Below are 17511 nucleotides of genomic sequence, written 5' to 3'. Positions count from 1 at the left end.
TCTTATCCTCCCTTAGCATCCATAACTGTTCTCTCCCTCTCCTAGTTCTCCTCCTAACTCTCTCATTGTTCCTTCAGCATGTCCTTTGGAGGATCTTCATTATGCCATCTCCTAATTTTTGGAGGGATTCTGCAGGGCTCTGTCCCTGGTCCCTTCTCATCTCCCTCTGCACCTCTTTCTCTGGGTAGTCTCCACAAACACAAATTCTACTCTATGGGGTCAACTCACAGATCTACCTCTCTACTCCAGTCTCCTTCTGCCCAAACTAATATCTTAGCGTATCTCTCTGAAATCTCATTGTGGCTGTCTTGCTTCAGCTCAGGTGCAACATGGCTAGAAGAGAGCTTTTTATCTTTCCCTTGAAGGCCTCCTAGCTGCCTCCTTTCTCTTTCCCGTGGACAACCCCACTTGCCTGCCTATTGCTCATGCTCATAATCTGGTGTTATCTTTGACTTGGACCTCTCTCTAGATCCTCACATCCAACCTACATCAAAGTCTTGTTGATTCTTTCTGCATGACAATTCCAAGATATGACTTTTCTCATCCATTCACACAACTAAAACTCTTGTCCAGCCTTTCATCAACACATATCTCAAATACTGCAATATCCTTTTCTTTGGCCTTGGTTAATTCAGTCTTCCCGTTCAGAATGCTGCTGCAAAAATCATTTTCGTAGCCTGTCGCTTTGACCATGTCACCCCTTTCTTTATGGCCCTCCACTGACTTCCTCCTTCTCTCTTGTATCAAACCAGTTACTTGTCTTCACTTTCAGGGCCCCTTGCAGCCTGCGCTACTATAATCTCTCATTCACTACCAAGATGTCAACTCTTGCCTCTGGTTGATCAATGATGACAGCATCCATCCTCTACTTGTTTTCAAACACCTTTGTGCTTTCTCCAATGCTGCCCCTCACACATTAGAGGAGTTCCCAGTAAATAGTTGCAAAGCTACATCAATATCCTCCTTCAAACTCTCTCCTTCTCTGTGATGGCTCCAAAAAAACTGGACAAAAACTAGGCCACTGGTGCACAGAGGCCACAGCCTGGCATTCTGACCACTGTTGTCTCATTCTGTCCTTATATTCCCCCATCTATCTGTAGCCATCTGTTTTGTCTTGTTTTATACTTAGATTACAAGCTGTTTGTGGAAGAAACTGTCCTTTTGTTCTGTTTGTACAGCACTTGGCACAGTGGGTTCTAGACCCAGGACTAAGGCTCCTAGGCGCTATGATAATACAGGTAACACAAGAATGAGGAGCCACCAAATGAAATTAATAGGCAGCAGATTTAAAACAAAAGGAAGTATTTTTTCACACAACGCGCAGTCAAGCTGCGGAACTCCTTGCCAGAGGATGTTTTGAAGGCAAAGACTATAACAGGGTTCAGAAAAGAACTAGATAAATTTATGGAGGTTAGGTCTGTCAATGGCTATTGGCCAGGATGGGCAAGGATGATGTCCCTAGCCTCTGTTTCCCAGTAGCTGGGTATGGGCGACGGGATGGATCACTTGATGATTACCTGTTCTTTTCATTCCCTTGGGGCACCTGGCATTGGCCACTGTCAGAAGACAGGATACTGGACTAAATGGACCTTTGGTCTGACCCAGTTCGACCATTCTTATGTTCTTAAATAATCAATATCAGTCTCCCTTTAAGCAGAATCCAAAGAGTAAGGTCTATGTAGGGCTAAGGAAGCACTATTGATACATTTGCAATTTTTAAGCCCTTAATGTTTGCTTTTAAAATGCTGCTTTTTAGCATTTTGTGTTAGCTTTTCAGTTCTTCCATGAGCATAGTCCATTTTTAAAGGCTGGTGCCCTCTTCCAACAGAGGAAATCTAACTAGGCAACCCAACAAAGAAAATATAATTATGCATCTTTGCTTTTGTAGGGTAATAGCCAGACATATCAGTTGATATATTCAACATGTTTTAAGAAGTCTATAACAATAATAATGACAGTACTTGGTAGTCCTGTAGAGCCAAATTTTGCTCTTTGGCAGCCAAGTGTAAATTTGAAGCAACTCCATTAACTTCAGTGGAGTAACCCCAGAATTTGCAGAGAGCAGAGTTTTTAGCAGAAAGCAGATTATGTGCCCATTTATTATTATATGGAGGTTAAAAGGTGATGAAACTCCAGAAATTGCCTTCATGTGCAGTGCATGTAATGCCGGGGAGCTATTGAGATGAAAACCCTGACGGTCACTTACGGAAGACTGTGTAAAATTTCAATTCCACTGCTCTGTAAAATGGAGTATTTGAAGAAAACTTTTCTCTTTCATAAACTATCTTTATCTTTACAGCCTTATTTTATTAGTTACAATGCAGTAATTGAAACAGGTTGCACTCACTGTGCTTCAGGCTTCTCTATGACTTTCATTACCTAACACATATCCTGTACTAAATTCAAGTATTCTTCTCCAGTGTTAATTGTTTCCTGTGAGGTTTACTAGTGTACAATTCAACAGAACCATAATTAATTACAGCTATGTAAATATTTGGAAAGTATCCATTAGCTAGCTAAGAAATTATTCTTTCTTAGTACACTGTTGTACAGGAAGTATTGCTCTAGATCAGTGATTTTCAACCTTTTTTCATTTGCGGACCCTTAAAAAATTTCAAATGGAGAGGCATAGTCTTAGACATAGTCTGCAGCCTCCCAAGGATCCACAGACCACAGGTTGAAAACCACTGCTGTAGATTGTTGGCATTTAGTAAATACAAATACCAAATTTGTAGCAAAACTTTTCTTTAAGAAAAAAACACAGTATTTTATCATACCTGGGGAAAAGGAAGTGTACATCAGGGAGAAGAGAGATGAGACACTGGTTTTTACTAAATGTAAAACTGACCAGTGGTGTGTGACAGTTTTTCATTCAATTACTTCCTCTTAGGATTTATATCCTCAGAATTTAATTTTTTTTTCTTCCACTTGTCTGTGGTGGTACTTCCTCTACACCTTTCAAGGGGTTTTCTTCAGAGAGCATCTGTTTACATATTAGTAAGGCTACGTTTTAGTCATGGGTATTTTCAGTAAAAGTCACAGACAGGTCACAGGCAGTAAACGAAAATTCGCGGCCTGTGACTTGTCCATGACTTTTACTAAAATACCAGTGAATAAAACTTGCGGGGGGTTGCTGCCTGGGGGCCCTGCGGGTGCTGGGGAAGGGCAGCCTGGCTGCTTGGGGGGGGGGTCCGAGACCCCCCCCCTGGTGTTGGGTGGGCGTAGGTGGCGGTGTACAGCTCGGGACCCCCGCTATTGTTGGGGGCGGGGGGAGGTTGGCAGGGCCGCAGGCTCCCTACCTAGCTGCATGCCTTTCCCCCCACTCCCCAGCAGCAGCAGTAGTAGCAGAAGAGTTTGGGCGTGGGAGGGGACAGGGGGTTGAGGCACGAGACGGGATGAGGTGGGCTCTGGGTGGCGTTTACCTGGGGGGCTCCCTGGAAGTGGGCAACGTCCCCCTTCTCAGCTGCTAGGCGGAGGTGTGGCCAGGCAGGTCTGCAGGCATGGCTCCCGCAGCTCCCATTGGCCGCAGTTCCTGGCCAACGGGAGCTGCGAAGCCAGTGCTCTGGGTGGAGGCAGCATGCAGAGCTGCCAAGCCAGGCCTCTGCCTAGCAGCTGAGCAAGGGGGATGTCACCGCTTCCGAGGGGCCCCCCACGTAAGCACCCCTGCCGGCTCCCAGACCCAAACTCTGCTGCTGGCAGGGGCCCGAGACTGTCTCAGCAGTGGTCAGTGCATCTGGCACAAAAGCTGCTTGAGCTGTCCCTGAGCCAGGCGCACCGGCCGCTGCAGAAGTCACGGAGGTCATAGAAAGTCACGGAATCCGTGACCTCCATGACAAACCCGCAGCCTTAAATATTAGTTACATCATGTTCTGATGTGCTTAAATTTTTTTGCTCGACTTAAGCCTACTAAAGTGCTTAAAAGTGCGTGGCTCTATATTGTAATGTAACTATAAATATGGTATTGTTTGTCTCCCAATGATCCCAATACTGAGTTTACAAGTAGAAACATGCATTTTCTACTAACTAGCTCTTGCAACTCAAACTGCGCTCTGAGAGTCAAGCCAACTTCTTTACTTTGTACGCATCTTCATGAATAGTTAAAGATTTGCAGGCCAGATTAAACCCTCAATAACAGCCATGCAAACCCATGTTGTCAGACTAGGCCTACATTGACAATTACAGTCAGGGAGTCTGCGCAAATGTTGATTGAATGTGGTAAACAATTCTGTTGATGGTGCCCAAAAAGGAATAAAAGTCCATCTCACTTTCTCTGAATGACATTGGTTCTGCAGGGCTAACCAGAGTAAAAAACAGTAAGGACTTCGGTGACTAAAAGCAGTAGATGTGGATGAATACATGCAGGTAGCTGATCTGCTCAGTCAGAAAGTGCTATTTTGATGATGTTGCTTTTCTAGAGTAGAAATATGTATTTAATATCCTTGGAAGAGGAACACTCTGATTTTTCCATATCATTTTGTGTCTATTTACTAACTAAAGTGTACTGAGTTTTATTTGCTTTAACCTGGTTTTTATTTTACTTTTAAAATCCCACAGATGGAATGAATGGCTGTCATATGACATGTACATTCCTGATCTCCCACGTGCTGCTCGGCTTTGCCTTTCCATCTGCTCTGTTAAGGGTAGAAAGGGTGCTAAGGAGGTAAAATATTTAATAATTTTAATAGTTCTAACGTGTTATAAAAGAAAACTCCAGGCAGCCAAGTTTGGGAAGAACAGTTGGCCAAAACTTGAATAGAAGTTGGTCTTACCAACATCTTCTATTTTCTTGAATTTTTATTTGATTAAAATATCTAAGATGTATAGAAACTTCTCTTAACTTTATTGATTGACTACAAATTAATTTTTTTGTTACCTGATATATTTGTTGTATATTATCCATGCAGCACTAGTTGTGGTCTGTATAGTTGAACAGAAAGGGACAGGCCAAAATTTTCAAATGTGGGTGCCTAAAGTTAGGTTCCTGAAGCCATTCTTAGGCACCTAAAAAACTGTGTGTGTGAAGGTGCTGAGCACTTGCATTTCCTTTTGACCTAAATGGGAGTTGGGGTTGCTAAGCAATTAAAAAAAAATCAGCAAGCTTTACTGATGTGCCTAAAATGTGGGTTTTGGATCCTAACTTTAAGGCGAAGGTTTCTAACCATCAGAGGAGTGACGTTCTGGAACAGCCTTCCAAGGGAAGCAGTGGAGGCAAAAGACATATCTGGCTTCAAGACTAAGCTTGATAAGTTTATGGAGGGGAAAGTATGATGGGATAGCCTAATTTTGGCAATTAATTGATCTTTGACTATTAGCGGTAAATATGCACAATGGCCTGTGATGGGATGTTATAGGGGGTGGGATCTGAGTTACTACAGAGAATTCTTTCCTGGGTGTCTGGCTGGTGAGTCTTGCCCACATGCTCAGGGTTTAGCTGATGGCCATATTTGGGGTCGGGAAGGAATTTTCCTCCAGGGCAGATTGGCAGAGGCCCTGGGGGTTTTTCGCCTTTGTAGCGTGGGGCATGTGTCACTTGCTAGAGGATTATCTGCACCTTGAAGTCTTTAAACCATGATTTGAGGACTTCGATAGCTCAGACATAGGTTAGGGGTTTGTTACAAGAGTGGGTGGGTGAGATTCTGTGGCCTGCATTGTGCCAGCGGTCAGACTAGACGATCATAATGGTCCCTTCTGACCTTAAAGTCCATGATTCTGATACATCCAGGCTCAAAAACTTTGGTCGTGTGTGTGTTCTGATGTACTATCCAATTTTTATTTGTTAGTTTGTTTGTGAGTGTGTAAGACTGACTTACTTGAGGAAAAAATCCTAGCAGGTAGCTTTAACTCTTCAGATTGTGTTCTTTGAAATGATTATCCCAGCAGCTGACAAGACAGAGGTTTGAAGTCTCACAGGGAAAATATGCTACAACTTTCATAATTTGCTCTCTGCTAACCTACATATTTGTTAATCCATGCTTTCACACAGACTGTCTCTCCTCATTTGACAGTAAGGATTTAATAGCAGAGACATAGTGCTGTAATGATGTCTCATGACAAATCTTGTAATATGTTCTGTAATATATTGTATAAATTAAGTATTATCAAAAATTAAAACTAGATTTGAGAAAATGAAAAGAGTACAACTTGCAATGTAATTCTTGTCTTTTAATTATTTGCTTCTCTCTTTTTGCTAACTTAAAAAATTAATTATGGTAATACATTATTTATTCTTAATAGCAAGGTTCTACTATGCTATTTTCCTGAATCCAGCTGAAACCTGATATCCATACAATATTGCCTGAAAAAAGTATTGTGAAATATGATTCAACATGCATGCACATGACTTTCATGCGCATGTAGTGTTGTTTTCTTGGTTAGAAAACTTAGAAATCAAGAAACCAAGCTAGTCAAAAATGTAGGAAAAATAGTGGCTATTAACTATACTGGCTTTCATTTTGATAAATTGTATTATTTCTGGCTTCCCATAGTGTCAATGCACTACAATACAAATAGATTCAATATGTGTAATGACCCAAAACACTATTTCCCTAAGGGTATGTCTACACTACGGAATAAGGTCGAATTTATAGAAGTCGTTATTTTAGAAATCGGTTTTATATATTCGAGTGTGTGTGTCCCCACAGAAAATGCTCTAAGTGCATTAACTTGGCGGAGTGCTTCCACAGTACCGAGGCTAGAGTCGACTTCTGGAGCGTTGCACTGTGGATAGCTATCCCCCAGTTCCCGCAGTCTCCGCTGCCCATTGGAATTCTGGGTTGAGATCCCAATGCCTGATAGGGCTAAAACATTGTCGCGGGTGGTTCTGGGTACATATTGTCAGGCCCCCCTTCCCTCCCTCCCTCCGTGAAAGCAAGGGCAGACAATCGTTTTGTGCCTTTTTTCCTGAGTTACCTGTGCAGACGCCATACCACGGCAAGCATGGAGCCCGCTCAGGTAACCGTCATCCTATGTCTCCTGGGTGCTGGCAGACGTGGTATGGCATTGCTACACAGTAGCAGCAACCCATTGCCTTCTGGCAGCAGATGGAGCAGTACGACTGGTAGCCATTCTCGTCGTGTCCGAGGTGCTCCTGGCCATGTCGGCTGGGAGCGCCTGGGCAGACATGGGCGCAGGGACTAAATTTGGAGTGACTTGACCAGGTCATTCTCTTTAGTCCTGCAGTCAGTCCTATTGAACCATCTTATGGTGAGCAGGCAGGCGATACGGATTGCTAGCAGTCATACTATACCATCTTCTGCCGGGCAGGCAAGAGATGAGGATGGCTAGCAGTCGTACTGTACCATCTTCTGCCGAGCAGCCATGAGATGTGGATGGCATGCAGTCCTCCTTCGCCGTCTGCTGCCAGCCAAAGATGTAAAAGATAGATGGAGTGGATCAAAACAAGAAATAGACCAGATTTGTTTTGTATTCATTTGCTTCCCCCCCCTCCCCCGTCTAGGGGACTCATTCCTCTAGGTCACACTGCAGTCACTCACAGAGAAGGTGCAGCAAGGTAAATCTAGCCATGTATCAATCAGAGGCCAGGCTAACCTCCTTGTTCCAATAAGAACGATAACTTAGGTGCACCATTTCTTATTGGAACCCTCCGTGAAGTCCTGCCTGAAATACTCCTTGATGTAAAGCCACCCCCTTTGTTGATTTTAGCTCCCTGAAGCCAACCCTGTAAGCGTGTCCTCAGTCGCCCCTCCTTCCGTCAGAGCAACGTCAGACAATCGTTCCGCGCCTTTTTTCTGTGCGGACGCCATACCAAGGCAAGCATGGAGGCCACTCAGCTCACTTTGGCAATTAGGAGCACATTAAACACCACACGCATTATCCAGCAGTATATGCAGCACCAGAACCTGGCAAAGCGATACCGGGCGAGGAGGCGACGTCAACGCGATCACGTGAGTGATCAGGACGTGGACACAGATTTCTCTGAAAGCATGGGCCCTGCCAATGCATGCATCATGGTGCTAATGGGGCAGGTTCATGCTGTGGAATGCCGATTCTGGGCTCGGGAAACAAGCACAGACTGGTGGGACCGCATAGTGTTGCAGGTCTGGGACGATTCCCAGTGGCTGCAAAACTTTCGCATGCGTAAGGGCACTTTCATGGAACTTTGTGACTTGCTTTCCCCTGCCCTGAGGCGCATGAATATCAAGATGAGAGCAGCCCTCACAGTTGAGAAGCGAGTGGCGATAGCCCTGTGGAAGCTTGCAACGCCAGACAGCTACCAGTCAGTTGGGAATCAATTTGGAATGGGCAAATCTACTGTTGGGGCTACTGTGATGCAAGTTGCCCACGCAATCAAAGATCTGCTGATATCAAGGGTAGTGACCCTGGGAAATGTGCAGGTCATAGTGGATGGCTTTGCTGCAATGGGATTCCCTAACTGTGGTGGGGCCATAGATGGAACCCATATCCCTATCTTGGCACCGGAGCACCAAGCCGCCGAGTACATAAACCACAAGGGGTACTTTTCAATAGTGCTGCAAGCTCTGGTGGATCACAAGGGACGTTTCACCAACATCAACGTGGGATGGCCGGGAAAGGTACATGACGCTCGCATCTTCAGGAACTCTGGTCTGTTTCAAAAGCTGCAGGAAGGGACTTTATTCCCAGACCAGAAAATAACTGTTGGGGATGTTGAAATGCCCATATGTATCCTTGGGGACCCAGCCTACCCCTTAATGCCATGGCTCATGAAGCCGTACACAGGCAGCCTGGACAGTAGTCAGGAGCTGTTCAACTACAGGCTGAGCAAGTGCAGAATGGTAGTAGAGTGCGCATTTGGACGTTTAAAGGCGCGCTGACGCAGTTTACTGACTCGCTTAGACCTCAGCGAAACCAATATTCCCACTGTTATTACTGCTTGCTGTGTGCTCCACAATATCTGTGAGAGTAAGGGGGAGACGTTTATGGCGGGGTGGGAGGTTGAGGCAAATCGCCTGGCTGCTGGTTACGCGCAGCCAGACACCAGGGCGGTTAGAAGAGCACAGGAGGGCGTGGTACGCATCAGAGAAGCTTTGAAAACCAGTTTCATGATTGGCCAGGCTACGGTGTGAAAGTTCTGTTTGTTTCTCCTTGATGAAACCCCCCGCCCTTTGGTTCACTCTACTTCCCTGTAAGCTAGCCACCATCCCCTCCTCCCTTCGATCACCACTTGCAGAGGCAATAAAGTCATTGTTGCTTCACATTCATGCATTCTTTATTCATTCATCACACAAATAGGGGGATGACTACCAAGGTAGCCCAGGAGGGGTGGTGGAGGAGGGAAGGAAAATGCCACACAGCACTTTAAAAGTTTACAACTTTAAAATTTATTGAATGCCAGCCTTCTTTTTTTTGGGCAATCCTCTGTGGCAGAGGGGTTGGTTGGCCGGTGGCCCTCCCACCGCGTTCTTGGGCGTCTGGGTGTGGAGGCTATGGAACTTGGGGAGGAGGGCGGTTGGTTACAGAGGGGCTGTAGTGGCAGTCTGTGCTCCAGCTGCCTTTGCTGCAGCTCAACCATACACTGGAGCATACTGGTTTGGTCCTCCAGCAGCCTCAGCATTGAATCCTGCCTCCTCTCATCACGCTGCCGCCACATTTGAGCTTCAGCCCTGTCTTCAGCCCGCCACTTACTCTCTTCAGCCCGCCACCTCTCCTCCCGGTCATTTTGTGCTTTCCTGCACTCTAACATTATTTGCCTCCACGCATTCGTCTGTGCTCTGTCAGTGTGGGAGGACAGCATGAGCTCGGAGAACATTTCATCGCGAGTGCGTTTTTTTTTCTTTCTAAGCTTCACTAGCCTCTGGGAAGGAGAAGATCCTGTGATCATTGAAACACATGCAGCTGGTGGAGGAAAAAAAAAGGGACAGCGGTATTTAAAAAGACACATTTTATAAAACAGTCACTACACTCTTTCAGGGTAAACCTTGCTGTTAACATTACATACATAGCACATGTGCTTTCGTTACAAGGTCGCATTTTGCCTCCCCCCACCGCGTGGCTACCCTCTCAATCTTACCCCCTCCTGTGGCTAACAGCGGGGAACATTTCTGTTTAGACACAGGCAAACAGCCCAGCAGGAATGGCCTCCTCTGAGTGTCCCCTGAAGAAAAGCACTCTATTTCAGCCAGGTGACCATGAATGATATGTCACTCTCCTGAGGATAACACAGAGAGATAAAGAACGGATGTTGTTTGAACGCCAGCAAACATACACTGCAATGCTTTGTTGTACAATGATTCCCGAGTACATGTTACTGGCCTGGAGTGGTAAAGTGTCCTACCATGAAGGACGCAATAAGGCTGCCCTCCCCAGAAACCTTTTGCAAAGGCTTTGGGAGTACATCCAGGAGAGCCACAAATGCCAGGGCAAAGTAATCCTTTCACATGCTTGCTTTTAAACCATGTATAGTATTTTAAAAGGTACACTCACCGGAGGTCCCTTCTCTGCCTGCTGGGTCCAGGAGGCAGCCTTTGGTGGGTTCGGGGGGTACTGGCTCCAGGTCCAGGGTGAGAAACAGTTCCTGACTGTCGGGAAAACCAGTTTCTCCGCTTGCTTGCTGTGAGCTATCTACAACCTCATCATCATCTTCTTCTTCTTCGTCCCTAAAACCTGCTTCCGTATTGCCTCCATCTCCATTGAAGGAGTCAAACAACACGGCTGGGGTAGTGGTGGCTGAACCCCCTAAAATGCATGCAGCTCATCATAGAAGCGGCATGTTTGGGGCTCTGACCCGGAGCGGCCGTTCGCCTCTCTGGTTTTCTGGTAGGCTTGCCTCAGCTCCTTAAGTTTCACACGGCACTGCTTCGGGTCCCTGTTATGGCCTCTGTCCTTCATGCCCAGGGAGATTTTGACAAAGGTTTTGGCATTTCGAAAACTGGAACGGAGTTCTGATAGCACGGATTCCTCTCCCCATACAGCGATGAGATTCCGTACCTCCCGTTCAGTCCATGCTGGAGCTCTTTTGCGATTCTGGGACTCCATCATGGTCACCTGTGCTGATGAGCTCTGCATGGTCACCTGCAGCTTGCCACGCTGGCCAAACAGGAAATGAGATTCAAAAGTTCGTGGTTCTTTTCCTGTCTACCTGGCCAGTGCATCTGAGTCGAGAGTGCTGTCCAGAGCTGTCACAATGGAGCACTCTGGGATAGCTCCCGGAGGCCAGTACCGTTGAATTGTGTCCACAGTACCCCAAATTCGAGCCGGCAAGGCCGATTTAAGCGCTAATCCACTTGTCAGGGTGGAGTAAGGAAATCAATTTTAAGAGCCCTTTAAGTCGAAATAAAGGGCTTCATCGTGTGGACAGGTGCAGATTTACATCAATTTAATGCTGCTAAATTCGACCTAAAGTCCTAGTGTAGACCAGGGCTAAGTTAAGTATCCTCACGCCTTATTGTCAGCTGTCTAAATGGGCATCTTGATTATCACTACAGAAGTTTTTTTTCTCCTGCTGATAATAGCTCATCTTAATTAATTAGCCTCTTACAGTTTGTATGGCAACTTCCACCTTCTCTCTGTGTGATATATCTTCTTACTATATGTTCCATTCTATGCATCTGATGAAGTGGGCTGTAGCCCACAAAAGCTTATGCTGTAATAAATTTTAGTCTCTAAGGTGCCACAGGTATTCCTGTTCTTTTTATAATTGTGTGATTCCATAGTTCAGTTTTTCAAAAATCTTTTTCCTCCTCCCTTTATTTCTTGAAATCCAATATTGTACTATAACTTGATCACTCTTCACTCTCATTTATTAATGATCATTTGATCTTTTAAAGGAACACTGCCCATTGGCTTGGGGAAATATAAACATGTTTGATTATACAGACACTCTTGTATCTGGGAAAATGGCTTTGAATCTGTGGCCTGTGCCGCATGGGCTGGAAGATCTGCTAAATCCTATTGGCGTTACTGGGTCAAATCCGAATAAGGTAAATTGATGCTTATATTCTAATTTCAGCCTTAGTAACACACATCGACTTGTTTAGATTATAATGATTTCTAATTTATAATTTTGTTTCAGAACAATCATGAAAATTCTTTTTTCCTCAGGAAACTCCATGTTTAGAGCTGGAATTTGATTGGTTTAGCAGCCCTGTAAAGTTTCCAGACATGACAGTGACTGAAGAACATGCCAATTGGACTATATCTCGAGAACTAGGGTTTAACTACAGCCATGCGGGGCTGGTAAGGGGAATTTACTTTCCAGGATTAGTTACTAAAACTTTAAAAATATATGCACATTTTGAAGTGCTTTATTTGTGGGGGGAAATATTTTATATCAAAATACATGGAGCCAAATTCATTTTTGATAAACACCAGACAAAAAATGGCCAACAGGTTCTGTCTCTTGCAGTTAAACATATTGATGCTTCACTGATCAACCAAAATCTTTTAAGGGTATAACTGTGTCTTACTGTACAAACAGTTCTGGACTTTTTTCCAGCTTATATAAGCAATTTGTCTGGTTGTCTGAACGTTAAGTTGATTTTGCAAAAAATGTAACAGGGTTAGATTCTCCATCAGTGGCACTATTTCTTTTAATTTTTTGCTCCCTCTTCTCCCTCCCTCCTTCCCTCCCTCCCTCCCACAATTTCTTGTCTGTTGTATATAGGTTTTATCTTTGAAAAATCTTTCTTTTATAGTCTGTAATATGCTTGTAACTTCTTCGGCAATGCTGATATCTAAGTTTTATGTTCTAGCAAACTGCCACAAGTTAACTTTATTAGCAGTCAGAGATACTGTCTCTTGAGCTGAACCCCATGCATTCTGAGATTCGGTGGTCTTGAAATTTACCACCAAATCGATCCCTTGCTTCAAATGCTGAGCTTCCTTTTTTTTAATTAAATTACATTTTTAGCCCTGGTGATTAAATAGAAAACCTCAAAAATGTGAATGAAAACCAATTCAATGTTTTCTTCCTGAAACAATAGCTCTTAGATGTAAACTCATTCACATCAAAAGACTGTTGGCACTGAAACCTAAAAATGGTAGTTTAGGTCCAGTTTACTTCAGAATCCCATGGAGGCCGTGAGTATATGGTGTAACCTTAGAAGACTGATGCTAAGTGCTTTTCCGAACCATTCAGACAGTTTTATTTTGTAAATCTGTTTTGTTCTGGCTGGGACAAATATGAGTGGCGCTGCCATCCCAAGAGCTAGGTCGCAGTACCACTCAGTCATGTTTGGCCTGGCTGCCTCCACAAATCTCCCTGAAATTAATCTGAAAATGTTGGTCAGTGTGGACTGCACTGTGTCTGCAAAGTCTTCAGAATGCTTTCCCCTGCCCACAAGCGCAACCTCAGTCTTGCTTGGGTTCAGTTTCAGCCAGCTGTTCTTTGTCCTTGAGCTGAACTTATCCAGGCACTGGGCCACCCTGGTGGTAGTAGCCTGGCCATGTGTGGCAAATGATAAGTAGGGCTCTGTGTTGTCTACATATTGCAGGGTGAATAGAAATCAATGATTTATTTTGAAAAACTAAAACACAGTTTTTATTTAAATCAGATATTTTTTATTTTATTTAAATTGTTTTTTAAAAATAACTCTTTCTTTAAAATGAAATCTGAATGTAATACAAAATATGTTAAATCCTAAACTTTTTATAATCTCAAAACATTTTAAATGAAAAATAAATATGTTGAATCCATGAGCCCTCTATCAAAAACTGAGTTAAAGGCTGCTTTTTTATGAAGAATGTAAATGGGAAAATATCTAACTTTTTGCGATCAAGGTTTATGAATATGGCACAGTAGATCATGTACTGTATTAAAGGCTTGTTTTGTTTAATAAACACACAACAGCATATAAAATTTATTTTTAATTAAATTCTAGTTGCTATCCTAATGCAGCTTGACACAAATCATGAGCAAAAAGTTAATTATCTAGTAAATAGGCAATATACGAGTCACCATTTTCTAACATGCTAAACATGTACAATTAATAAGAATCTGAAAATATTAAGCTATATATTTGCTTAAATAAAAGTATTAGTGTACCAAATCTATTTAGTTGTAAATCAGCATGTTTTAATGGTTATATCAACCAATGAGAATGCACCTTTCTTTAGAAAATAGTTGAAGTACAAATGGAAAAGTTGATTAAAATTGATTATTTAAATTGCCGTGATTTAAGTCATTCCACCCTGATCAGGTGTCAGCGAAGCACAATATCTCCTCTGAGCCACAGTGTCTCCTTTTCTTCTCTGGAGGAGGAGTAAGTTGTGATACCCCTTTATGTGACAGCATATATGCACCCCAGTTTGGCTTGTAGCCCTATTGAGACCTCACGGAGTAGGTTGGAAGCCGCCTCTGTACCCCCCCCCTCGCCCATCCCTACCCCCCACAATTCCTTTGTGCAGACATGTTGGTGCTAGGCATGATCTAACCCTACGTCGTCTGATTTTTGGAGCGGTTGAGACGTTTGGATCTGATTCGAGCAATGGGTGCTCAGTACCTCCAAGTCAGTTCATTTTATTAGGTGCCTAACTATACAATATTGGCTAACATCACCACCACCATCATCATTACTGTTGTAACTTACATGATCAAAAGTGTGAAAGAAATAAGTAGATACAGAAATAAAGACACAGCTTTATGAAGAGCTTCCTGTTTTTTTAAATTGTGATCAGAAAGAGGAAAGGAAAAGGGGGGACAAAGTTGACAAAAAATTAAGGTAACCTGATTAATGTTACTTTATGAACCAAAGGTGGTAACGTAGGAAGAGATGTGACAAGGGTTGATAAGGACCTGCATGTGAAAGAAGAAGGAAAGGGACAACTTTAAGAGAATACCAAAGTTGTGAGCTTGAGTACCTGAGGGACAGTGGAGTTGTCTGAAACTGTGGAAGAAAGGGGGAAAAGAGAAAAGACAAAGTTTACATGTTTGACAGTCAAGGATTGAGGAAGCAGAAGAAGATACTGAAGAAACAGGAAGAGATGCAATCCTTGATAGATGAGGGGTAGATCTGAGAGTCACTGGCATAGAGGTCATCCTTAAGTATGAGGTCGTACAAGGAAAAGAGAAGGGGGGCTGAGGCAGACATCTGAAAAACACCAACAAAGTTGAAGTGTGATGATAAATCAAAGGCAACACTGAAGGAGATTACATGCAGGTGAAGAACCAGGAAAGAAAGGACTGTAAATCCACATAAGATGATAGTTTTGAGAGCTGGGTGGTCAACAGCATAAAAGTAGCAAAGACTGAAGAGAATGAGTATGGTCCTTAGGATTGGCAAGGGAGAGATTAGTAGTGACTATAGTGAGGGTTTGTAAATTTAGTGGTTTCTAAAATATTCATCTCTACAGTAGCTGAAACCTGTCTAGGTTCTTACTTTGAGCCCATGACTGTGGTACCTTTAAAAATTACAAAGCACTCTCCTGAATGTCCCCATTTCTCTTTCTTCAACGTGAAAGTAATAGTGTGCATTAGGTGAGAGTTATGCTTCAGAATGCTGTAGTTTTCTCCCACCTATAGAACAGATTAGTAGCGGGGGTCCTCTGCTTATCACAGATGGACACAAAATTCTCATAATTAATTACCAGTCCAAATCATCTCAACTGCAGAAGCTGCTTTAAAGTAGGAACGAGGCAGACTTGCAGAATCTAGAAGTTGGGGTTGCATATCTGATGCATATTTGTATCTTCTTGATTGACTGTAAATCTTGAAAGGACAGATACTTTTTAATTTTTTAGAGGCTTTCTGGTTTCTTTAAGGCTCGAATATAGCCATCTCAGTACTGTTTCTTCTATCCTTAGCTGAAACTAGAAAGTGCAGAGAAGTATACATTCTAATAGTTTTTAAAGGCACAACAAAGACGATGTGATACATTTTGAACTTCAAAAATATTCAGGGTTTGTTTTTGAAGGTTAGGGTGATGGGTGGGCGTTTATTTCCTATTGAACCAGCTTGCTTGTCCCTATGATACTCAGGAGCGAGATCATAGCAGTTAGAGGAGGAGAAAGGTGTATTAGCATCCATTTCCATGTCAAACCAGTAATGCATAATGCTACTCATACTCTCTCCTTTTTCTCCTTTTATGTTTTTTTTCGCATTGCTCCCTACTAAAACTCTAATAATCTACTTTGTGTCTGCCAAGTATCCTCTTGCTGCTCCTTCTAATCCCTCTTTTAAAACATTTTTCATAAAATCTTCCTAAATTTGTCTCATCACTATTGATATCTCCACAGCATACCTGTTGTTCCTTTTATTGTCTTACCTGTTTTTATCTTGTAAACTCTTTGGGGCAGGAGCTGTGTGTTCTGTAAAGTACTGCGTGTTTTTATGGCTGTATAATAGTAATGACACCAAGTAACTTGAAAATAAAACTTTGGACAAGACAATGTATGCTACACATTCAAGATCTGACACTGGCTTAGAGTTTACCAATTACCAATATACTTGTTTAAAATTTTTGACACGTTAGTCCCAAATGCTGTGGAAACCACCAGGCCAAGTTACCATAGTGGTGTTCTATAAAACATCTTCTGTTAACATACGAAACAATAGACATGTATTTTTGTTTAATTTTGAAATGCACTATGTTGCACTTTTAACCAATAAATTAGTAGAAATATTTAAGATCCGGTATAGATACTGTTATAATGGAGCATTTATAGATCCATTGTTACTTCAGATATTTCAGACGCTTTCTCAAATATTAAATTTATATATTATCTACTTTACTGTCCCACACTTCATAGAATTTCAAGTTTTTGATGTTGACCTCAACAGGATAAATGCATTTTCCCACTGGGCTTGACCTAAACCATGAACTTTCTGACCTAATATACAGGTACATTTTGTCTTATGATCCAACATGTGCAAATAGTTTTAAACCTTATTTTACAGTGGTATTAATTGAAGGTCAAGAAAATGTAGTGATTTTTTTCAAATTTATAGTGAATTAAAAGCAAAACTAGATTTGAACTGAGCTTCCTAATTCCTAGTCACTTTGTCAACTTGAAATCTAGTCAGTTTTGAAAAATGAGTTTCCAGTGCTACCCATGTCCCCTAAATCCACTTGCCAATGTATATAATATGCAAACAGATTTCCTTTCCCCCCTCCCCCCACCTTTTTTCTTTTTTTTTCCTGCCTGGTTGCTTTTCAACAAATACTCACACAAACAAGAAGGAAAACTGAATGACTTGTATAGGAAAAAGAGTGAACTAAAGAAACAAACTGAAAAATCATTTTGCTGTAATCAATTTAAGTTACAGTAATCTTCATTGTGTATAACAGCTGCAGCCATAAAAGGAATTTCAGAAGTGTGGTTTGTTTGTCCTTGAGTTGATGCTTTAACTCTAAACAGTAGCACATGGGCTAGTTCTGTTTCCTTATTTTTATTTGGCTTTGTTCTACTTACGATGAGCCTCTACCAGAAGCTAGATAAATACGTGCTTTTAAAAAGCTTTTAATAATTTTTTATAAATATGACTTTTTATAGGATTGAATATATAGCTTCCCCACTCCTGGCATGAATCTTTTATCCACTGACTTACCTCCCATAATTCTCTTTTGTCTTAAGGTT

General features: G+C 42.5%; 1 protein-coding gene across 2 annotated transcripts in view; it reads left to right on the top strand.

The window, feature by feature from the left end:
• Positions 1-17511, top strand: part of PIK3CA (phosphatidylinositol-4,5-bisphosphate 3-kinase catalytic subunit alpha) — a 72053-nt gene that overhangs the window by 41861 nt on the left and 12681 nt on the right. For both annotated transcript variants that reach the window (XM_084638447.1, XM_084638446.1), the window contains 3 exons: positions 4555-4660; positions 11766-11918; positions 12040-12174. In XM_084638447.1, the coding sequence (XP_084494573.1) occupies positions 4555-4660; positions 11766-11918; positions 12040-12174 (394 nt within the window). The remainder of the gene's footprint in view (positions 1-4554; positions 4661-11765; positions 11919-12039; positions 12175-17511) is intronic.

The sequence above is a fragment of the Lepidochelys olivacea genome (assembly GCF_965140295.1).
Source record: "Lepidochelys olivacea isolate rLepOli2 genome assembly, chromosome: 9".
NCBI lineage: Eukaryota > Metazoa > Chordata > Testudines > Cheloniidae > Lepidochelys > Lepidochelys olivacea.
Note: the sequence above shows the minus strand (reverse complement) of the source record. Positions and strands in the feature narration are given on the sequence as shown.